This window comes from Garra rufa, chromosome 17 (genome assembly GCF_049309525.1).
Source record: "Garra rufa chromosome 17, GarRuf1.0, whole genome shotgun sequence".
In the NCBI taxonomy this organism is placed as follows: Eukaryota; Metazoa; Chordata; class Actinopteri; order Cypriniformes; family Cyprinidae; genus Garra; species Garra rufa.
The window spans coordinates 32436297-32454480 of record NC_133377.1 but is presented as its reverse complement, the minus strand read 5'-3'; the positions used below and the strand labels follow the sequence as shown (position 1 = coordinate 32454480).

At 38.5% G+C, this 18184-nt stretch overlaps 1 protein-coding gene across 1 annotated transcript in view; it reads left to right on the top strand.

The window, feature by feature from the left end:
• Positions 1–18027, top strand: part of kmt2ba (lysine (K)-specific methyltransferase 2Ba) — a 35562-nt gene extending 17535 nt beyond the window's left edge. The window contains exons 11-37 of the mRNA XM_073821406.1: positions 870–1238; positions 1719–1832; positions 1967–2113; positions 2335–2427; positions 2623–2740; positions 3569–3682; positions 3768–3955; positions 4056–4154; positions 4583–4693; positions 4855–4931; positions 5125–5205; positions 5313–5397; positions 5474–5608; positions 5751–5909; positions 5998–6115; positions 6200–6278; positions 6820–6980; positions 7118–7273; positions 9050–11435; positions 13061–13180; positions 13260–13375; positions 13490–13618; positions 13712–13964; positions 14073–14180; positions 15870–15953; positions 16085–16214; positions 16312–18027. Of these exons, the coding sequence (XP_073677507.1) occupies positions 870–1238; positions 1719–1832; positions 1967–2113; positions 2335–2427; positions 2623–2740; positions 3569–3682; positions 3768–3955; positions 4056–4154; positions 4583–4693; positions 4855–4931; positions 5125–5205; positions 5313–5397; positions 5474–5608; positions 5751–5909; positions 5998–6115; positions 6200–6278; positions 6820–6980; positions 7118–7273; positions 9050–11435; positions 13061–13180; positions 13260–13375; positions 13490–13618; positions 13712–13964; positions 14073–14180; positions 15870–15953; positions 16085–16214; positions 16312–16587 (6006 nt within the window). The 3' untranslated portion in view covers positions 16588–18027. The remainder of the gene's footprint in view (positions 1–869; positions 1239–1718; positions 1833–1966; positions 2114–2334; positions 2428–2622; positions 2741–3568; positions 3683–3767; positions 3956–4055; positions 4155–4582; positions 4694–4854; positions 4932–5124; positions 5206–5312; positions 5398–5473; positions 5609–5750; positions 5910–5997; positions 6116–6199; positions 6279–6819; positions 6981–7117; positions 7274–9049; positions 11436–13060; positions 13181–13259; positions 13376–13489; positions 13619–13711; positions 13965–14072; positions 14181–15869; positions 15954–16084; positions 16215–16311) is intronic.
• Positions 18028–18184: the final 157 nt, after the last annotated feature.

The window sequence follows — 18184 nt, the reverse complement described above, 5'->3', positions numbered from 1 at the left end:
TGATGCCTTATTTTGATCATTCAATTAAAGTGTAACCCAACTTCTGAATCACCTCTGAAATATCATCATTTTTAATCTGCATTTGGTAAAAAAAAAAAAAAACCTGATTCATCTCATGTCTTCATCTTTTTAAACTAAAACTACTTTTACCCTGTTCCTAGATGCGGTTCTTCCTGTCTTTCCACAGCTTCAGTATAACAGAATGTCCTAATCATGTGTTACATAATGTTTCTAGCATTAAGTCATTTTTCTTTCTTTAAAGGGTTAGTTCACCCAAAAATGGAAATTAGCCCATTATTTACTCACCCGTCAGGCATCCTAGGTGTATATGACTTCCTTCTTTCAGATGAACACAATCTGAGTTATATTAAAAATTGTTTTGGCTCTCCCAAGCTTTATTATGGCATTGGGTGGGTGTTTTTCTTAATCAGTCCAAAACAAGTCCAATAAAGTGCATTCATCCATAAAAAGTGTCTCAAACATACATTGAAAACCAATGTATGTTTACAGGAGCAAAAGACGGAAAGTTTCCTAACTTTAGCAAAGAAAAAGCAGTCTCCTTTTAGCTTATATCGAAATTAAAAAAAATAAGCATCAAAGAATTACTTATAAATTGCTTATAATATTCTACCTGGTTAGGACATTGTTGGACTAGTTTATTACTCTTACCTTTGTCGTTGTGATGGTGATGGAAATGCTTCCCTCTTCTGTCTACCTTCTCATTTCTTCTCATTCTCTGTTTGGTGACGGTCTTCCTCTCGCTCACTTTTGATTCATTCTTTTTCCTGCTTGTGTTGTGCTCCCACTATAACACTGGTCCCCTCCATATTCCCCCATTCTCTTGGTGTTTTTTGACATTCACACAGGAGCCTCTTGAACCATCATCGGACCCTCCAGCACCACCCCACTACCATCCCTTCACCCCCATAGGAAGTCCCTCCATCAAGCCTCGGCGCAGGCTGCAGTTGAGACTGGAGAGGCTTCCAGCCAGTGTTGTGCAAGCAGCCATTTTGGGTCTAAAAGTCCCGCTAACTGAATGCGACGCCACAGACTCACAGAAAGTGATGTGTGAAGTGGTGGAAGAGGAGCAAGATTTTACTCATTGCTCCTCTCTTACTCATTCTCAGAGTTCAGCGGAGCACACCCCGTCCAGTGTTCTGACTCCACTGATCAATGGCTGCACCCAGAGGGGCAAGCTGTCACAGGGGGCAATGAACAAGATCCGTGTGGACTTCAAGGTCAGAGCTGAGATGTCGATGAGTTTTCTGTAAAACCAGAAGCTTTTTTTAGGTGGTTTGGTTGAATATAGATCAGGAATATGGATTATTCATTCAGAACACATAAAATAAAATTATAATTAATATGCCCACTGCTGTTTAAAAGGTTTTTAATGTTTTTTTTTTTTTTTTTTTAACAGTCTCTTGCTTCTCTAGGCTGCATTTATTTGATTAGGATCAGTAAGATTTTTAATGTTATTTAAAGAAGAATAAGAATAATATTTTTTTTTTTTAGGATTTTTTGATAAATAAAAAGTTAAAAAGAACAGAATTTATTCAATGTAGAAATCTTTTCTAACAATGTATGTCTTTACTATCACGTTTTTATCAATTTAACATCCTTGCTGAATACAAATTACTGACCCCAAACTTTAAACAGTAATGTTTGTTACAAAAAAATTTGATTTTCTATTTCTACGACATTTTTATGACTTTATGCAGGAGGACTGTCACATCCAGAATGTATGGTTGATGGGAGGATTGAGTATTCTCACTTCGGTTCCTGTCATGCCCCAGTTTGTGTGTCTGCTCTGTGCCAGCAAAGGCCAGCATGATGTAAGATCTAGCTCTCATTACATCTCTCAATGCCACTGAATCATCACCCATGCTATTTTTGTCATAAAAGCATGTCAGTTTTTATTATTTGCTTTTGCATTATTAATTTTAAGATTAATTGTTCTCTTTCCCAGATGATCTACTGTCAGATGTGCTGTGAGCCTTTTCACCATTTCTGCCTGCCACTGGACGACCGTCCGCAAGAGGAGAACAAGGAGAACTGGTGCTGTAGACGTTGCAAGTTCTGCCATGTTTGTGGCCGCAAGAGCAAGCAAGCAAAGGTGCTTTTAAATTTAGTACTATTATAGAAGAGTTATGAGAGCAAACCTACAGTTTTCACTTTGCAGAAGAGAAATGTATTGTAAATGTACATTGAAAGAGCCATGCATCTCTCTCTCTCTCTCTCTCTCTCTCTCTCTCTCTCTCTATATATATATATATATATATATATATATATAAGCAATTATGTGACAGCAGTTATGTGTTTTTCTTCCTCATTCAGCCAGTTTTGCAGTGCAAGAGATGCATGTACTGCTACCATCCATCCTGTTTAGGACCCACATATCCCAAACCTGTCAAAATGAACACCTCATGGGTGAGTTATCTCCCTGCCACAGGGTACCACATGTCATAAAGTCCTAAAATCATCATTTTGAAATTTTACCCATTTTGTCACTCAATTCAGTTTGAATCATATGTACAGTTTAGCAAGTACAGTAAGTTTTTGTTGTTGTTGTTTTTTTATATATGTTATTGGTCTGTCAATAAAGTTCACTTTGTTTCTTTGTAGATTTGTATGCTGTGTATTAGGTGTAAGAGCTGTGGTGTAACTCCGGGGAAGTCCTCAGACACATCATGGAACCATGAGCTGGACCTCTGCCCTGACTGTACCAAACTCCATAGCAAAGGTTTGTCAATGCAAATGTCTTTTCAGATAGATAGACATTCTTTTTGCTATTATTGTAATAATCCTGTGAGATTTTTGTTTGCACAAGGAGTCTGACCACAGTCAGTGCTCTACAAGAGATCTGATCTCATCATCATCCAGTCTGTCTAGAATGACATTAAGAAACAGAACAGACTAAGACAGACTAAATCCAGAAGAAATGTGGCAACATCTCCAAGATGCTTCAAGAGACCTACCTGCAAAGCTACCTAAAATACTATGAACAAGTGCACCTAGAGCAGAAGCAGCTTTAAATGCAAAGGATGATCACATGAAGTATTGATTTAATTTAGTTTATAGTAGTTAATTGATCAAATGTATTTAAGACAGTATTTTTGATAGTATCCTCATTTTACAGCATTTTCATCATGTGCCTAAATCTTTTAACAGTACTGTAGCTTTGCAGGTAGGTTTCTTGAAGCATCTTGGAGACATTGCCACAGTTCTTCTGGATTTAGTCAGTTTGTTCTGTTTCTTCATGTCATTCCAGGCAGACTGGATGAAGATGAGATCAGATCTCTGAGTGAAGCACTGGCTGTTGTCAGACTCCTTGTGCAAACAAAAATCTCCCTTTTTTTTTTTTACAATTGCAAAATGAATGTTTGAAAATGTAAACTGATATTTCCAACTGACACACTACAACAAAGATAGAAGTAACTGACTTTAAACCATTGTTAGCTGGTGAAAATTCTGGCACAGTACTGTATATGTTAGACTGTAATGTCTTGAACTCATCTAGGACTCTTTACTTTTGAGATATCATATATTTGTTGTGTGTGTGTTTTCTTAGGGAACTTCTGCACAGTGTGTCTGAAGTGCTACGAGGAACATTTGTTTGACAGCAGTATGATGCAGTGTGCCCGATGTGCTCATTGGGTCCATCCCAAATGTGAGGGGCTCACAGGTAGGATGTGTCCATTTTCAGCACCTTACTGATTCCACGCATAGTACTGTGTCTTATATTTCCTTCCTACCTTTTACTTTTGCAGATGATCTTTATGAGATCTTGTGTCGTCTACGGGGGAAGAGTCTGGTGTTCTCCTGTGCTCCCTGCAGTAAGATATTCCGCAGCGGTTGGCAGGATGTTGTTCAAGAAGTTTTGAGAAACGGTCTACAGAAGATCATGAATGGATTGAAGAGTTCTCCAGCTATCTGCCACCTCCTCATGTGTGCACAGGTGAAGTTTTCAACAGTCTATAAGTTAAAACGATTTGTCTGTCTACACTCCTGTAGCATCTTGGTTAATCAAATGTGCTTTATGTTGTGTGCCTCCACAGTGTGAGATCTGCCCAGATTTTGAGGTTGTGAAGGAACGGTCAGGCTGTTGTCTACATCCCGTAGAGCAGAAGCTGGAGAATGGCCTGTACACTTCACTGGTGAGATCTCTTATACATGTGAAACTAATTATTGACATAAAACAAAACAACATAGAAATGTTCCATGGAAACTAACATTACTATATCCTTAAAGGGATAGTTTACCCAAAAATGAAAGTTCTGTCAATTACTCGCCCTCATGTCATTCCAAATCTGTAAGACCTTTGTTCATCTTCAGAACACAAATTACGAAATTAAGATATTTGTGAAATTTGTCAAATAAATGGTCAGAAATCTCTCAATTTCATAAACGAATCACAAAAATCTTAATTTGTGTTCTGAAGATGAACTAAGGTATAGTTTGTTTAATCAGGAGAACTTAAAATTTTCAGTGTATTTAAGTTGGAAATCTGGGAGATTTTGGAGATTTGGCATCAGTTAAATGTGTATAAAACAGTAACTAAATGCAGTTTACTCTGTTCTTTCAGAAAGCATTTCATGAGAATGTGGTGGCGGTGATGGTGGAAAGGCTCAGAAAAGAAAAATATCTTCTAGAAGAGCAAAAGCCCACTGCCCATGCCAAATTGTATTATATAAAGGTAATGTGTTTTTCTGTGGGCCTACAATAGCTGCTGGTGTTCAGTTAAGCTGTTTATGAGGATTTTAATGCAATCCATATTGTATGAGTGATGTTCGCTGGCTGTAGTTCATTTTAGTGCATATTTTGCTTCTTTTTAATGTCTATGTGTTGTCTTTGCAGCTAGTAGAACAAGTTTTTAGCTGGTTTAACAGTCAAGACCCCAAAACGTGGAACTCTAATATGCAAGAATTTCCTAGGTATGAACCTTTTTTTTTTTTTTTTTTTTTTTTTTTTTTCCAAGTGATCATTCTTCCAATTGTTAAAATCAACACGTTTTTACAGCAATCAGTCTGAGACAGCTGAATAAATTTCCTCAAGAATATGCTCTATGCATTCAGTTTTTTTTCTGTTTTTGATGTCAAGGTTTATTTTGCCCCTTTTGTTTCATAGTGGCATGCTTCCTGAGGCTGTAATTCCCCCCAGCGATGAACACCGCTATGCACAATGGCTCAAAGAAAACCCTCAATCGAAATCTCAAGGTAAACACATTATTTATCTTTATGGCACAAGCTGTCATCTTATTTGTGACTTTTGGTAACTTTTTTTGTATCTTTTGTTAATTTTCCCCCTTGAACCACAGATCTGCAGAATGTGAACTCTCAGTCTTGCTTGGATGAAAGACAGTGCTCCCTCTGCCAGCATCATGGAGATGCCAAACCGAATGTAGGTTACCAGTTCTATATTCAGAGATGAGTCTAATGTTCGGCTTGCTCAAGTTGTATTGTCTTTGTATGTGTAGGATGCTGGTAGGCTGCTGTATATTGGACAGAATGAATGGGCTCATGTGAATTGCTGCATGTGGTCGGCGGAGGTGCAGGATGTCAAAGGAGCTTTGCTGCATGTCCACAGTGCTGTGGCCAGGGGCCGCTTCATGGTTGGTATAAACTAATAATTTTATGAGCTACATATTGTTCTTTATGGGTGCAGTCTTTATACCATTTTTAATCTTAATAAATAGAATATTGTCTGCTTTAGTGAACTATTAAATCTATTTATTAATCTTCCTTTTTTGCCAGCGCTGTGAGCGTTGTGGCCAGACAGGGGCGACTGTGGGCTGCTGTCTTACCTCTTGTCAGAGCAACTACCACTTTATGTGTGCTCGTGCCAGCAACTGTGTCTTCCAGTGTGATAAGAAAGTCTACTGTTACAAACACCGTGACCTCATAAACAATAAGGTGTGTATCTCTGAGTAGAAAGCTGATGTTTTACAGTTTATTGTATAATTGAAGTGTGAAGAATGTAAACAAGCTTTTCTTTTTGTAGATTGAACAAGGCAATGGGTTTGAAATTCTCAGAAGGGTCTACGTAGATTTTGATGGAATCAGTCTGCGTAGGAAGTTTCTAACAGGCTTGGAGCCAGAGTCTGTAAATGTGATGATTGGTGAGTAAACGGGGTTTTTTTTTTTCTCTGGTGGTGCCTTAAAAATAAGCGAGAGTTTAACAACAGTTTTATTTATCCATGCAGGGTCCCTACATGTACAAAAACTTGGTGTTCTGACAGAGCTGTCTGCAAGTTCTGGAAAATTGTATCCAGTTGGTTTCCAGTGAGTAATATGAAGTTTTAAATCACTGAGCTTTCACTTTACAATTAATCGATTGATTTGGTATTGTCTTTGATCAGTTGTCAAAGAATCATCTACATTTTTTTGTGATATGTGACCCTGGACCACAAAACCAGTCATAAGGGTCCATAAGCTTTCCATTAATTTATGGATTTTAGGATGGGACAATATTTGCCAGAGATACAACTATTTGAAAATCGGGAATCAGAGGGTGTAAAATAATCAAAATATTGAGAAAATCGCCTTTTAAAGTTTTCCAAATGAAGTTCTTAGCAATGCATAATACTAATCAAAAATTAAGTTTTGATATTTACGAAATGAAATTTACAAAATGTCTTGATGGAACATGATCTTTACATAATATCCTAATGATTTTTGGCATAAAAGAAAAATTAATTTTAAAACATACAAGGTTTAGCAAAAGTGTTAACAATACACTACTATCAGTTTCAGATGATACTTTAATTCTTATTCCTATATTATGAGGAGCTATAGTTGTTCACATAATTTGATGTGGTTTCAGATGTTCTAGGTGGTACTGGAGCACTGTTGACCCTCGCAGGCGTTGCCAGTACACTTGTAGGGTGACAGAGGTGCGACCTTCAACACGATGCAAAACTCCTAGCTTCATGGTGGACCAGGGAGAAAATCACACAATTGTACACAGTCCCAAAGCTCACAATGGTGTGTATATGACTGTCTGTATTCATGCATTTTTTAATATTTAAGTTAGAGCCTGTGTAGTTTTGTGCCAATATGATGTGGAATATTTGCAGTTAATGTTATTTTTAAAAAGGTGTTTTTTTGATTAATCTTTGTAGATGAGGACGGCACAGATAGCGAGTCCTTTTCACCTGGGCTGCCCCCCAGCACCCCCTCCAAGACCAAACAAGACTCAGGGGCTGGAGGTAAGACTCCTGGCTATCCACACAGCAGAAGACCAACAGGAGGAATGTCCAGACCATTACCATCCCCAGGTAAGATTGTTACATCAGTTTGAAGTTCTGTTCTGTTTGCTAATAAATAAATCAAAATATGTTAAATTTCAATGTGATTTAAGGGATTGTTCAGCCAAAAATGAAATTGTATCATTAATTACTCACCTTCATGTCATTCCAAACCCGTAAGACTTTAATCTTTAAAAAACAGATTAAGATTGAAACCTTAGAGGTGGGTATGGGTAAAGTTCAGGGTCCGAAGTTAACACTCGCCAAATGCGAGCAAATTCTCTGTTTGGCGAGTTAAATTTAAAGCGCCATCCGCCACATGGCGAGTAAATCTTTTCACCAGTAATGTTAATCAGTATCAGTCTCGCGGATCTCTGTGATGCTCCCCCGATCGGGCCAGTGCTGCCTTGTCACTAAAGTTTAATTTGCCGTGCGCAAATACAGTCTAATGGTGCGTTCACACCGAAAGCCAAGCGAATATGCGCATCGCGTCACTCGCTGTAGTTTTTCCCGTCACTAGCGCGAATAACAAGAAGGCGCGATCAACCATGGCAGAGATAAATACGATCGCTGCTTTGTACCTGTTGTGTAAGTCCTAAATACACCAGAAAGCCATAAATTTAGTTACATCACAATTATAATTCTTTAAATTATCAATTATATTTAAAGAAAAGTTATGCTGAATAAAAAGTGTATGTATAGTTATATTTGGCTTTTGGCACATTTAAAATATGTGGCTAAGAAATAAATATTAACTTTTTTTTTCTTTTTGGTGGGGCCAGTAAAAATTTTGGCAGGGCAAGTAAAAATCTAAACCACTGGCCCGGGCCACTAGAAAAATTCCTTAGCGTTGAACCCTGCTGTGACACAAAGACTGCGTCAGAAGCAGGAGGCCAGATTTCATGGACAAAGAAAACAAGTAGTCTGACTAGATCAGATAGTTCGTTAAAAACATTTCCAAGTTATAATAAAAAATATAAAATGAACAAAAAGTTGTTTTTCTTATTGATGTTTTAATTGTCACTCCTCTCTGTCCGGAGCACACAGAATAACGTGCTTTGGATATATCTGTGTTAAATCGTTCAGAATTTTGGCAGGTAAAAAATAAGCTTGGCCGGTTGACTTTTTTTTTTTTAATCCACCGGCCAACTTAATTTCGGTCCCTGGTAAAGTTATAACATATAACATATAATAAGATTCAGCATCTTTCTTGGCCCCCCGCAAGTTATTTTCGTTTTAACAGACCCCCTAAAGTGTGCGGTGAGTTTGGTGGGGGGTAATTGAGAATAAATCAGGGAAAGTCACATGAGAGGAAGAAATGCCTCCTTTGCGATATGATATATCTGGTTATGATCAGCTATGATTGGTTTATGCGATAAATCCCACTGTGTTTTCTGCTTTTGCAAATTAGTCTGAATTAACAATATAATGGTGTTAATGGGAAGACTAATTCAAAAAAGTGAGTAAACGTCTCTCACACTTACATATAACTGCTTTGTTACGTCAAAATAAGAATTAAAATTAATGAATAGGTAAAAGTGTAGTGTTAAAAAGATAAAAATATTGATTTGTTTTACAACACCTTTGCAACCTTTTTAGATTTAGTTTTGGTTACATGAAACCTCTAAAGTTCCATTAAAAAATATATATAGATGTTTTTTGTGTTTTGGAGATTAACCAAAGTCTTTTTAGTTTGGAATGACATGCGCTTGTGTAAATAATGACAGATTTTTCATTTGGGGTAAACTATCCTTTTAAGCTCAATTAAAAAAACTCATACATTGTTATCTTTAAATGCTTTCCTAGGAAATGCTGTTTCCACATCCCATCACATTCTGACCATTAGCGACCTTGATGAGACACGACGTGCAACAAGGAGACGTAGCCGAAATGCCTCTCCTCCCCCTGTGGTACATTCAGTCCCAATGGCTTTGCGATCGGGGGGTTCGGTTCACCCTAGGTCACTTTCCTTCAGTCCCCCTGTCTCACCTCTTGGTGCAACTGAGAACCTCATGAGCTCCACCCAACCTCGTCGAAGAGGGAGGCCTTCCTCTTCATCTTCCTCTAGCATCACCTCAGGACCCTCTCCACCACAAGCAGCTCTTCGAAGTCCCTCTTCCACCTCCGTTCGCCACTCCTCAAAACATCCACAGCCTTTCAAAACCACACAGAATAAAACCAACGAGATGGTTCAGGAGTTCTTTCCCTTGTCAGAGCCGGAGGAGGCTGCAAGCCACAGAACTCCCACTGCATCCGACAAGACGAATCATGAACTGCTCTCTGCGCCCTTCGATCCAGACACAGACGTGGCTGTGGCCTCGGTATTGAATGCAAAGCTTGAATTCGATGAGGCTTTGCTCAATGAAAATGTGGCTCTTGACTGCGATCCTCCAGGTGGTGAGGGAGATGCAGAAGAAGGAGCCTGCAGATTCTCCACTGGCGGGAAGGACTTATCTCCTGTGACTTCAGAGATGCAAATGGAAACCGATGAGGATGTCGCTGACCATTATCTGAATTTCTCTCGCACAGTCGTGGTCTGTGAACCTGCCAAAGAATCTGCACAGGCAGGTCTCTCTGTCCTTCCTAACTCAGGGTCCATCTCTCAGCTGGATGGAGCTGACAATGACTCAGAGAGTGATGCAGGTGAAGCCAATGCTGATGATGATACTCAGGAAGTAGAAAGTAGTTTTTGTAGTCAGGATACTGAGCCATTAAAACACACTGGTCCAAACAAGGGCAGAACCCTTGGTGACGGGCAGCTAGTTTGCTCAAGAGCACCCGATTCTGTTGATCAGAATTCTCAGCCAGAGACTCAAATGATGGACCAGATCTGTGAAGAACAAGGAATTCAGGAAATAACTTTTCAAGATGGTGGAAACATGATTGTTGATTCTGACATATCCAACGGACACGAAGAACTAAAAGCAACAACTCCCATCATTTACAAAGGCAGTGATCTTGTTACAACCCAAGAAGAAGTCTTGCTAGAAAGTGAATCAACAGAAAGCTTGCAAGAAGTGTTCTTGGATGACACAAGTGGGAATTTCATATCTGCTGTTGATGGCAGGGTTTTGGACTTGACAGAAAATACTCCTATTCCTGAGGCAGCAACCGATTCCTCACCAGTAAACAATGATGAACCTGTTTTTAAAAGAGCTTTGTCACCTGTTGAGAAACCAGCAGCTTCTGTGCCAATGGGTAGTACAAGAACAATTCACCTTGTCGCACCAGCTATACCGGCAAAAAGACGTTTCGTGACCATACGACCCGGCACCCAACCTAGAACCCTCCAGATGCCAATGCCTGTTGCCAACTCTCTGCCGCTTTCTGTGCCTGTCAGTGTTGTCACAACTTCTCCCACCATTTCTGTTGCACCGCAAGGAACCCAGCTTGCTCCCACTTCGGTTGTAATAAATGGTTTTGGAGCTCTGCCGAAGGAAGCCACTAAGGGTCGTACGATCGCCATACGCATTGCCACCCCAAAACAAGTTACTGAACAGTCTCTGCCCCAGTGTTTGCCTGGTGCAACCCCTACACCTCAGGTTCTTTTGGTCAACCGTTCGGGACAAATTCTAGTGAAAAACCCACTGACTAATACATACCAATTACCTAGTTCTAATTCTCCCTCGTACACTCAAATCAGTCAGATTGCGAAGATAATCCACAGCAGTAATGTCCTCCAGCGACCCGTCCCTAAGGTTACAGTGATACCAGTGCAGCAGATTCAGGCTAGTCTTGGCAAAACCACACCAGCGCATATTATATCATACAGCAGCAACAACGGGGCAACACCGCCAACCCAAGTGCTAATCAGGAAGATTCCTCAGAGTTTTTCTGGAACCCAATTGCACAGCGTCAGTCCGTCAGTAGAAAAAGCTAGCTCGATTTCTGAAAGTGGGCAGAAGGAGGTGGCCCAGGCGATAATTGACAAAGCTATGGCAAGTCACCGCGAAATAGCAAGTCCCACCGGCATAAGCCCTCCTCAGCTCCACGTCGAAAAACGCCTCTCTCCTGAATCAAAGGATTCATTCCCTGGGTTTCGTATTCGGACTCAACCCAACATCTTGTCCCACTCCAGACCACAAGTCAAGATCAAGAAAGTGTCTTCAGTAACTGATCGAATTGGTGTGAAAAGATGCAGGACGGACTTCTTGGACCAGATGGATACTTGTTCCCAGGATGACCACAGCAAGTACGGACAAATATTCAGTTAAATTTAGTCAGGGTGGTCTGGTTGTTGATCATTATTGTAGATTTTTTAGGGACCCAGGTTATAAGAGAGGATTTAGTGTTTTTTTTTTTTTTAGCAAGTTAACAATCTATCATCATATTGTTTTGTGCAATGAAAGATAACAGTGCTGTAAAAAGGTATTTACCGTGTAAGCCCGTTTCCGACACTGTTTTGGACACTTAAGACAATTGCGACTTTCCATCTTACAATTGTATGTTAACATCTCGCAATTAAGGCTTTTTTTTCTCAGAGTAGCAAGAAAAATCTGAATTGTGAGATGTAAAGTCGCAGATTACAAGAAAAAGTCTGACTTTTTCTCAGATTTGCAAGTTTGTCTTGCAGTTGCAAGTTTGTCTTGCAATTCTGACTTTATAACTCGCATGTCAGAATTGCGTGATATAAACTCGCAAGTCAGACTTTTGTCTCAGAATTGAGAGTTTGTATTACCCAATTCTAATAGTCAAAATTGCAAGATATGACGTTACAACTGCAAGAAAAGTTTGACTTTTTTTCTCAGAATTACGAGTTTATATTCCAGAATAGCACGTTTCTCACAATTGCAAGTTTGTCTTGAAATTCTGACAGTTTTAATTCGCAGTTGCGAATTAACTCAGAATTGTGAGAAACTAGCAGTTCTGAGAACACTTTTTTTTCTCTCAGAATTGGACTTTATAACTTACAATTGCAAGTTTATATTTCACAATTCTCAGAAAGTCAAAATTGGGAGATATAGTCGCAATTGTGAGAAGTTTGACTTTTTTTTTTCTCAGAATTGTGAGTTTATATACCAGAATTGCAAGTTTGTTTTGCCATTCTGACTTTATAACTTCCAGTTGCAAATTAAGTCAGAATTGTGATATAAATTCGCAATTCTCAGAACATTTCAGGGTTTTTCCCCCCTTAAAATTGGACATTATAACTCGGAATTTCAAGTTTATATCTCTATTTGCAAGAAAAAGTCCGAATTGCGAGTTTTTATCTCACAATTCTGAATTTATTTCTCGCAATTGTGAGTATATATCACACAATTTTGAGGACACAAGTCAGAATTGAGTTCATCTCACAATTCTGACTTTGACTCAAAATTGCAAGTTTATATCTCACAAATAAAAAAAGGCAGAATTGTGATATACAAACTCCCATTTACTAGACAAAGTCAGAATTGCGAGTTTATCTCAATTCTCTTTCCTTCTCACAATTGTGATTATATATCATGCAATTCTGGGAAAAAAATTTGAATTGCATGAAAGTCAGAATTGAGATACATTTGTGTGAAAAATATAATGAGTTATGAGTTTTCTTACAATTCTGACTTTATTTCTCACAATTGTGAATATATATTGTGAATAGATGCAATTCTAAGAAAAAAATCTGAATTGCGAGTTTGAATATCATCAGGTCTGCAACTTTTCTTTAACAAAAATACACGCTTCATGGCAGACCTGCCCTCTAAAACAAAGCCTAGTTACGACCGACTAGTCATTAACACAACTAAAAATGTCTTTTTAAACATCCAAACTGGATGCTATTAATTTCTTTCAAATATTCTCATGTAATACCAATCATGTTGTTTTGTTAATGCTTAGATCAAACCGGGTAAGGATAAAGGCTCCAAGTGTAAAGGATGTGCTCGACTTTGACAACCCTGATGTTGGATCTCTTGACAAGCCAAAGAACGATGAATACAAGGTTGCTGAAAAAGAAAGGTAAGTGGTGATGTCTTAAAATCACATTAAGCCATGTGTTACCCCCCCAAAAAACATTTCCTCTTTTCCCTCTTTCTAGGATTACTCCCACCGTGGAGCCCACTGCAGCACAGGGAAATGACAAACAAGACAGTGTTAAATCTCCATGTATGAGCTCCAAACATGGTGATTCCTCTGACTGGGCCCCCTATGCAGGTGAATATGAGATATTGTGTTACCTTAGAAACATTAGTTGTGGTTGCTAAAGCTAAATCAATGAATTTGAACTGTAACCAAGGTTTTGAAAGTTCACTACATGTGTAATTTCAGGATGGAGTTCAGATGAGGACTCTCCATCACCAGGCAGGCAGGATAAGTGTGCCAGTCAATATCTGCCCCACCTGCGCTTCCAGATTACCAGTGAGGATGGCTTTAGCGTAGAAGCCGACAGCATGGATGGTCAGTATTGGTAAACCTTGTAGTGATGCTATGAAATGAGAATGTAAGTTTGTTCCTTTTTTATGCTGTGTTTTCTTTGCTGTGTTTCTTCAGTGGCGTGGAAGGCAGTAATGGATGGTGTCCAGGAGGCACGGGTAGGCTGTCGGCTAGAGCAGTTTCCCTTAAACAGGGTAAGCGGTGCCAGGGTGTTGGGTGTCCTCCACGATGCCGTGCTCTTTCTGCTGGAGCAGCTGCAGGGTGCTTCTCTCTGCGAGAAACACCGCTTCCGTTTCCACCAGCATGAAGTACTGGAGGAAGAGCTACCAATAAACCCTAGTGGCTGTGCCCGCGCAGAGATCTATGTGCGGTAAGTGTCTGTAAACTCATGTATGCCTTTGTCATATATGACTTTGAGTTGCTTTAATTGTTCCTTTTCAAATTTGGAAATCAAGTTTGGCTTTCTTTTACCCTTCAGAAAATCTACTTTTGATATGTTCAATTTCCTGGCGTCGCAACATCGTCAGCTTCCTGAGTCTAGGCCATGTGATGATGAAGAGGATGACATTATGCTCAAGTCCAGCAGGTTAGCCGCTCGCAATATTGTTTGTGTGTGTGTGTGTGTGTGTGTGTGTGTGCGCGCCTATCAAAAGTTTGGGATCAGTAAGTTTTCAGAAAAGTTTCTTATGCTCATCAAGGCTGCGTTTATTTGATTAAAAAAAGTGAAATATTATGATGTAGAATAACATTTTTCTATTTTAATATACATTGAAATTGCATTTATTCCTGTGATCAAAGCTGAATTTTTAGCATTTCTTCAGTCTTCAGTATCACATGATTCTTCAGAAATTATTCTAATATACTGATTTATTATCAATGTTAGAAACAGTTGTGCATTTATTTAAAATAGAAATCTTTTCTAACAGTATTCACTACCCTTCAAAGTTTGGGGTCAGTAGATTTTTATTCTTTTTTTATGAAATTAATACTTTTATTCAGCAAGTATGTGTTAAATTGATAAAAAGTGATAGTAAAAACTTATATTGTTAGAAAAGATTTATCTAAGTAAATGCTGTTTTTTTTTTTTTTTTATTCATCAAAGAATCATTAAAGTGTCCTAGGCCCCCCCCCCCCCCCCCCCAAAAAAAACTGTTGCCAACATTGATAATTCTAATAATAAGTCGGTATATTAGAATGATTTCTGAAGAATCATGTGACACTTAAGACCGGAGTAATGGCTGATGAAAGTTCAGCATTCCGTCACAGTAATAAATTGTTTTAAAGTATTAAAATAGAAACCATTATTTTATATTGTAATAACATTTTGCAATATAACACTTTTTTTCTGTATTTTTGATCAAATTAATTCATCCTTGATGAGCATAAGAGACTTCTTTAAAAAAACATTACAACAATAGAATTAGAAGTTTACAATGTTAATAACGCTAAGAATTTTATAATAACACTGTTAAATGTAGTCCTCAGCAAATCTCAAAATGAATATCCTTTTTTTTTTTCCACACTAAGCATTATTTTATATATTATTTGCCTACATTTATTTTTTGGAAAAAAAAATACAGTACAAAACTAATTTTAAATCATTAAAGAAGTTCACTTCCACAGCAAAAATTTACAGATAATGTACTCACCCCCTTGTCATCCAAGATATTCATGTCTTTCTTTCTTCAGTCGTAAAGAAATAGTTTTTTGAGGAAAACATTTCAGGATTTCTCTCCATATAATGGATTTCTATGGTGGCCGCAAGTCTGAACTTACAAAATGCAGTTAAAATGCAGCTTCAAAGCACTCTAAATGATACCAGGCGAGGAAGAAGGGTCTTATCTAGCGAAACGAACGGTTATTTTATAAAAAATAAAATAAATTATTTATACAATATTTTATTAAAAATAAAAAAAATGTATACACTTTTTTACCTCAATTGCTCATCTTGTCTAACTCTGCGTGAACTCTTGAGTATTCCAGTTCATGACAGTTAGGGTATGTTGGGTATCACTGTTTTACCTTTTTTTTTTTTGTAAAGGGCGTTTGTTCTTCTTTGTATGTTCACTTTGTAAACACTGGGTCGTTACTTCTGCAGCGATGTAGGCTGATTTTGAAATTGGAGGAGAAAATTATCTGTAAATATTTGTTCTGGAAGTGCACTTCTCCTTTAATGAGCTTTTATATGAAAATAATTCACTGTTTAGGTGTTTTAAAATCAGTGCATGCTTAGTCTTAATGTTTTTTGTGACTCACCCTCTTGTTTCGATTTTAGACGAGCCACAAGCACAGAGCTGCCAATGGCTATGAGGTTCAGGCACTTAGAGAAAACCTCGAAAGAGGCTGTGGGAGTTTACAGGTAATGCTTTCTAAGAAAATTAGCTGTGTAAAATCTCTAACAACCAATGCCATGCCAATAAAAATAAAATAAACAATCTTTAAAGAGTAGAAGTAATTGGTCCAATCATGTTTTCCTAATCTCCATGACAGATCCGCTATACATGGCCGTGGTCTTTTTTGCAAGAGGAACATCGAGGCTGGAGAGATGGTGATCGAATACGCTGGGAACGTCATCCGCGCAGTTCTCACAGACAAAAGGGAGAAATACTATGACAGCAAGGTAAAAGTGATTTTCTCCCGGTGTGATGCACAGTTTTTGCTTAAAAACACATCAGTAACATTTCCTTCCTAACCCTCTGTTGTCTCTTTCCTCAAAGGGCATCGGCTGCTACATGTTTCGCATTGACGACTTTGACGTGGTGGATGCCACCATGCACGGAAACGCGGCACGATTTATAAATCACTCCTGCGATCCTAACTGTTATTCAAGAGTCATTAACGTGGAGGGCCAGAAGCACATTGTTATATTCGCCCTGCGGAAGATTTACCGCGGAGAGGAGCTCACCTATGACTACAAGTTTCCCATTGAAGATGCAAACAACAAATTGCACTGCAACTGCGGGGCCCGGCGCTGCCGACGCTTCCTGAACTAAAATCGGCATGTTTACTCTGGCACATAGGCGTGAAAAGGAGGGACATTTTGATATGGGTGACTATTTTTGAAGGAAGACACTCATTACAGGTGCTTAATGGTGCGGAGATGAATGTATTCTGAAGGAAACAGTGCAGGGTGTGTAACGTTTTGACACCACCAGCACGTCTCGATTGGTTACCTCGTGAGTTACATTTCCTCCCCCGACGTTCAATAACCCAGAAACATCCTGCACTGGATGATTTGATTCAACAATTTAAAATCGTGACCTCAAACAAATACCCTTTACTTAGCTCTTTCACCTGTCCTTATTCTACTTTGTCCCAGCATGCCTTCCAAATCTTGCCACTGGTGGCTGGTAATGCAGTAGAACTATTCTGGAAGTGTCTAGATTAGATAATGTACAGAGGTTTTCATAGTGGAGGATACCCTGAAGTTTGAAAGGGTGTGATTATTTTTGCTACTGAATGAAGAGGAGTTCCTGTTATAGGTTGTCCTCAACAGCACCTTAATAATCTTTGCTCTTCTTTTCGGAAATGTAAGCGCTGTACATATTCTCCAGAACAGGCATACTTTTTAGTCAAACCATGAACAATCTTACCGCACAACCTAGTTTGTGCGTTTCCAGAACATTGACTTTTTTTTCTTTTTTTTTTTATGAGTGCAAATGAATGCTTACAACACGCTTTTTTAAAACCAAATTTAACACCCTTGACTGCCACGTTAATTTAAGTTAGCATACCTTTGCTCTGAATGCATATAGAGGCCGTTTAAAGCATTCTGGGTCATGAACAGAGTACCATCCTTTATGAGACTTCACCCGAAGCTTAGTTTTTGACAGATTGGTTTTAGGAACCCACTGTTTTTATGTGCTTTTATATCTTGAAGCCAGTCTTTTGGGGGTCTGTTGTACTATTCTACATATTAGGATCACTTGTGCAGTGTTAAACATTTGAAGAATCCCATTCTGATCATCAGTGCACAGATATTTAAGGAAACCATACTCATGAATGGCAGGTTCAGCTTGAAAAAGCTAACACGCAGCTTGCTAATAGCCATGTGTCTTCTTTTGATACCCTTCCTCACACAGCACGTTTAGACTGACTCTCGTCTCTGTTTGGGTTGACTACCTCAGTACATCAGTGACAGCTAGTAAGTTGCAGTACAAACCGTAGTATAAAGAATGCTGGGATAATTTGGCGCTAGCTTTGATTTTATGCAACGTGACTGTAGGGGTTGTTTGTTTTATTTGTTTTTGTTTTTTTCCAGAGAATTCCCAGATCCCTCTTCCCTCATGCTTTTGTACAGAATTGAAGTGTGCTTATTATTAAAAATGAAGACTGCGGCTTTGATTCCATCACTGAACGTGATCCCACTCAGAGTGAATCTTTGTATATAGTTGTATACAAGAATTTCTAAATCTGTTAAATTTTTCTACGCACTTTTTTTTTTATTTATGATGTTCTGTATGTAATAAAGATACAAAAATATTTGAACAAAGAACAGATCTCGAAATTTGTTTTTGTTCTAAATATTAGTGCATGTGAAATCAAAATTGACCTGTTTGCTTTATTACACTTGATCTTTAAAGGACTTGA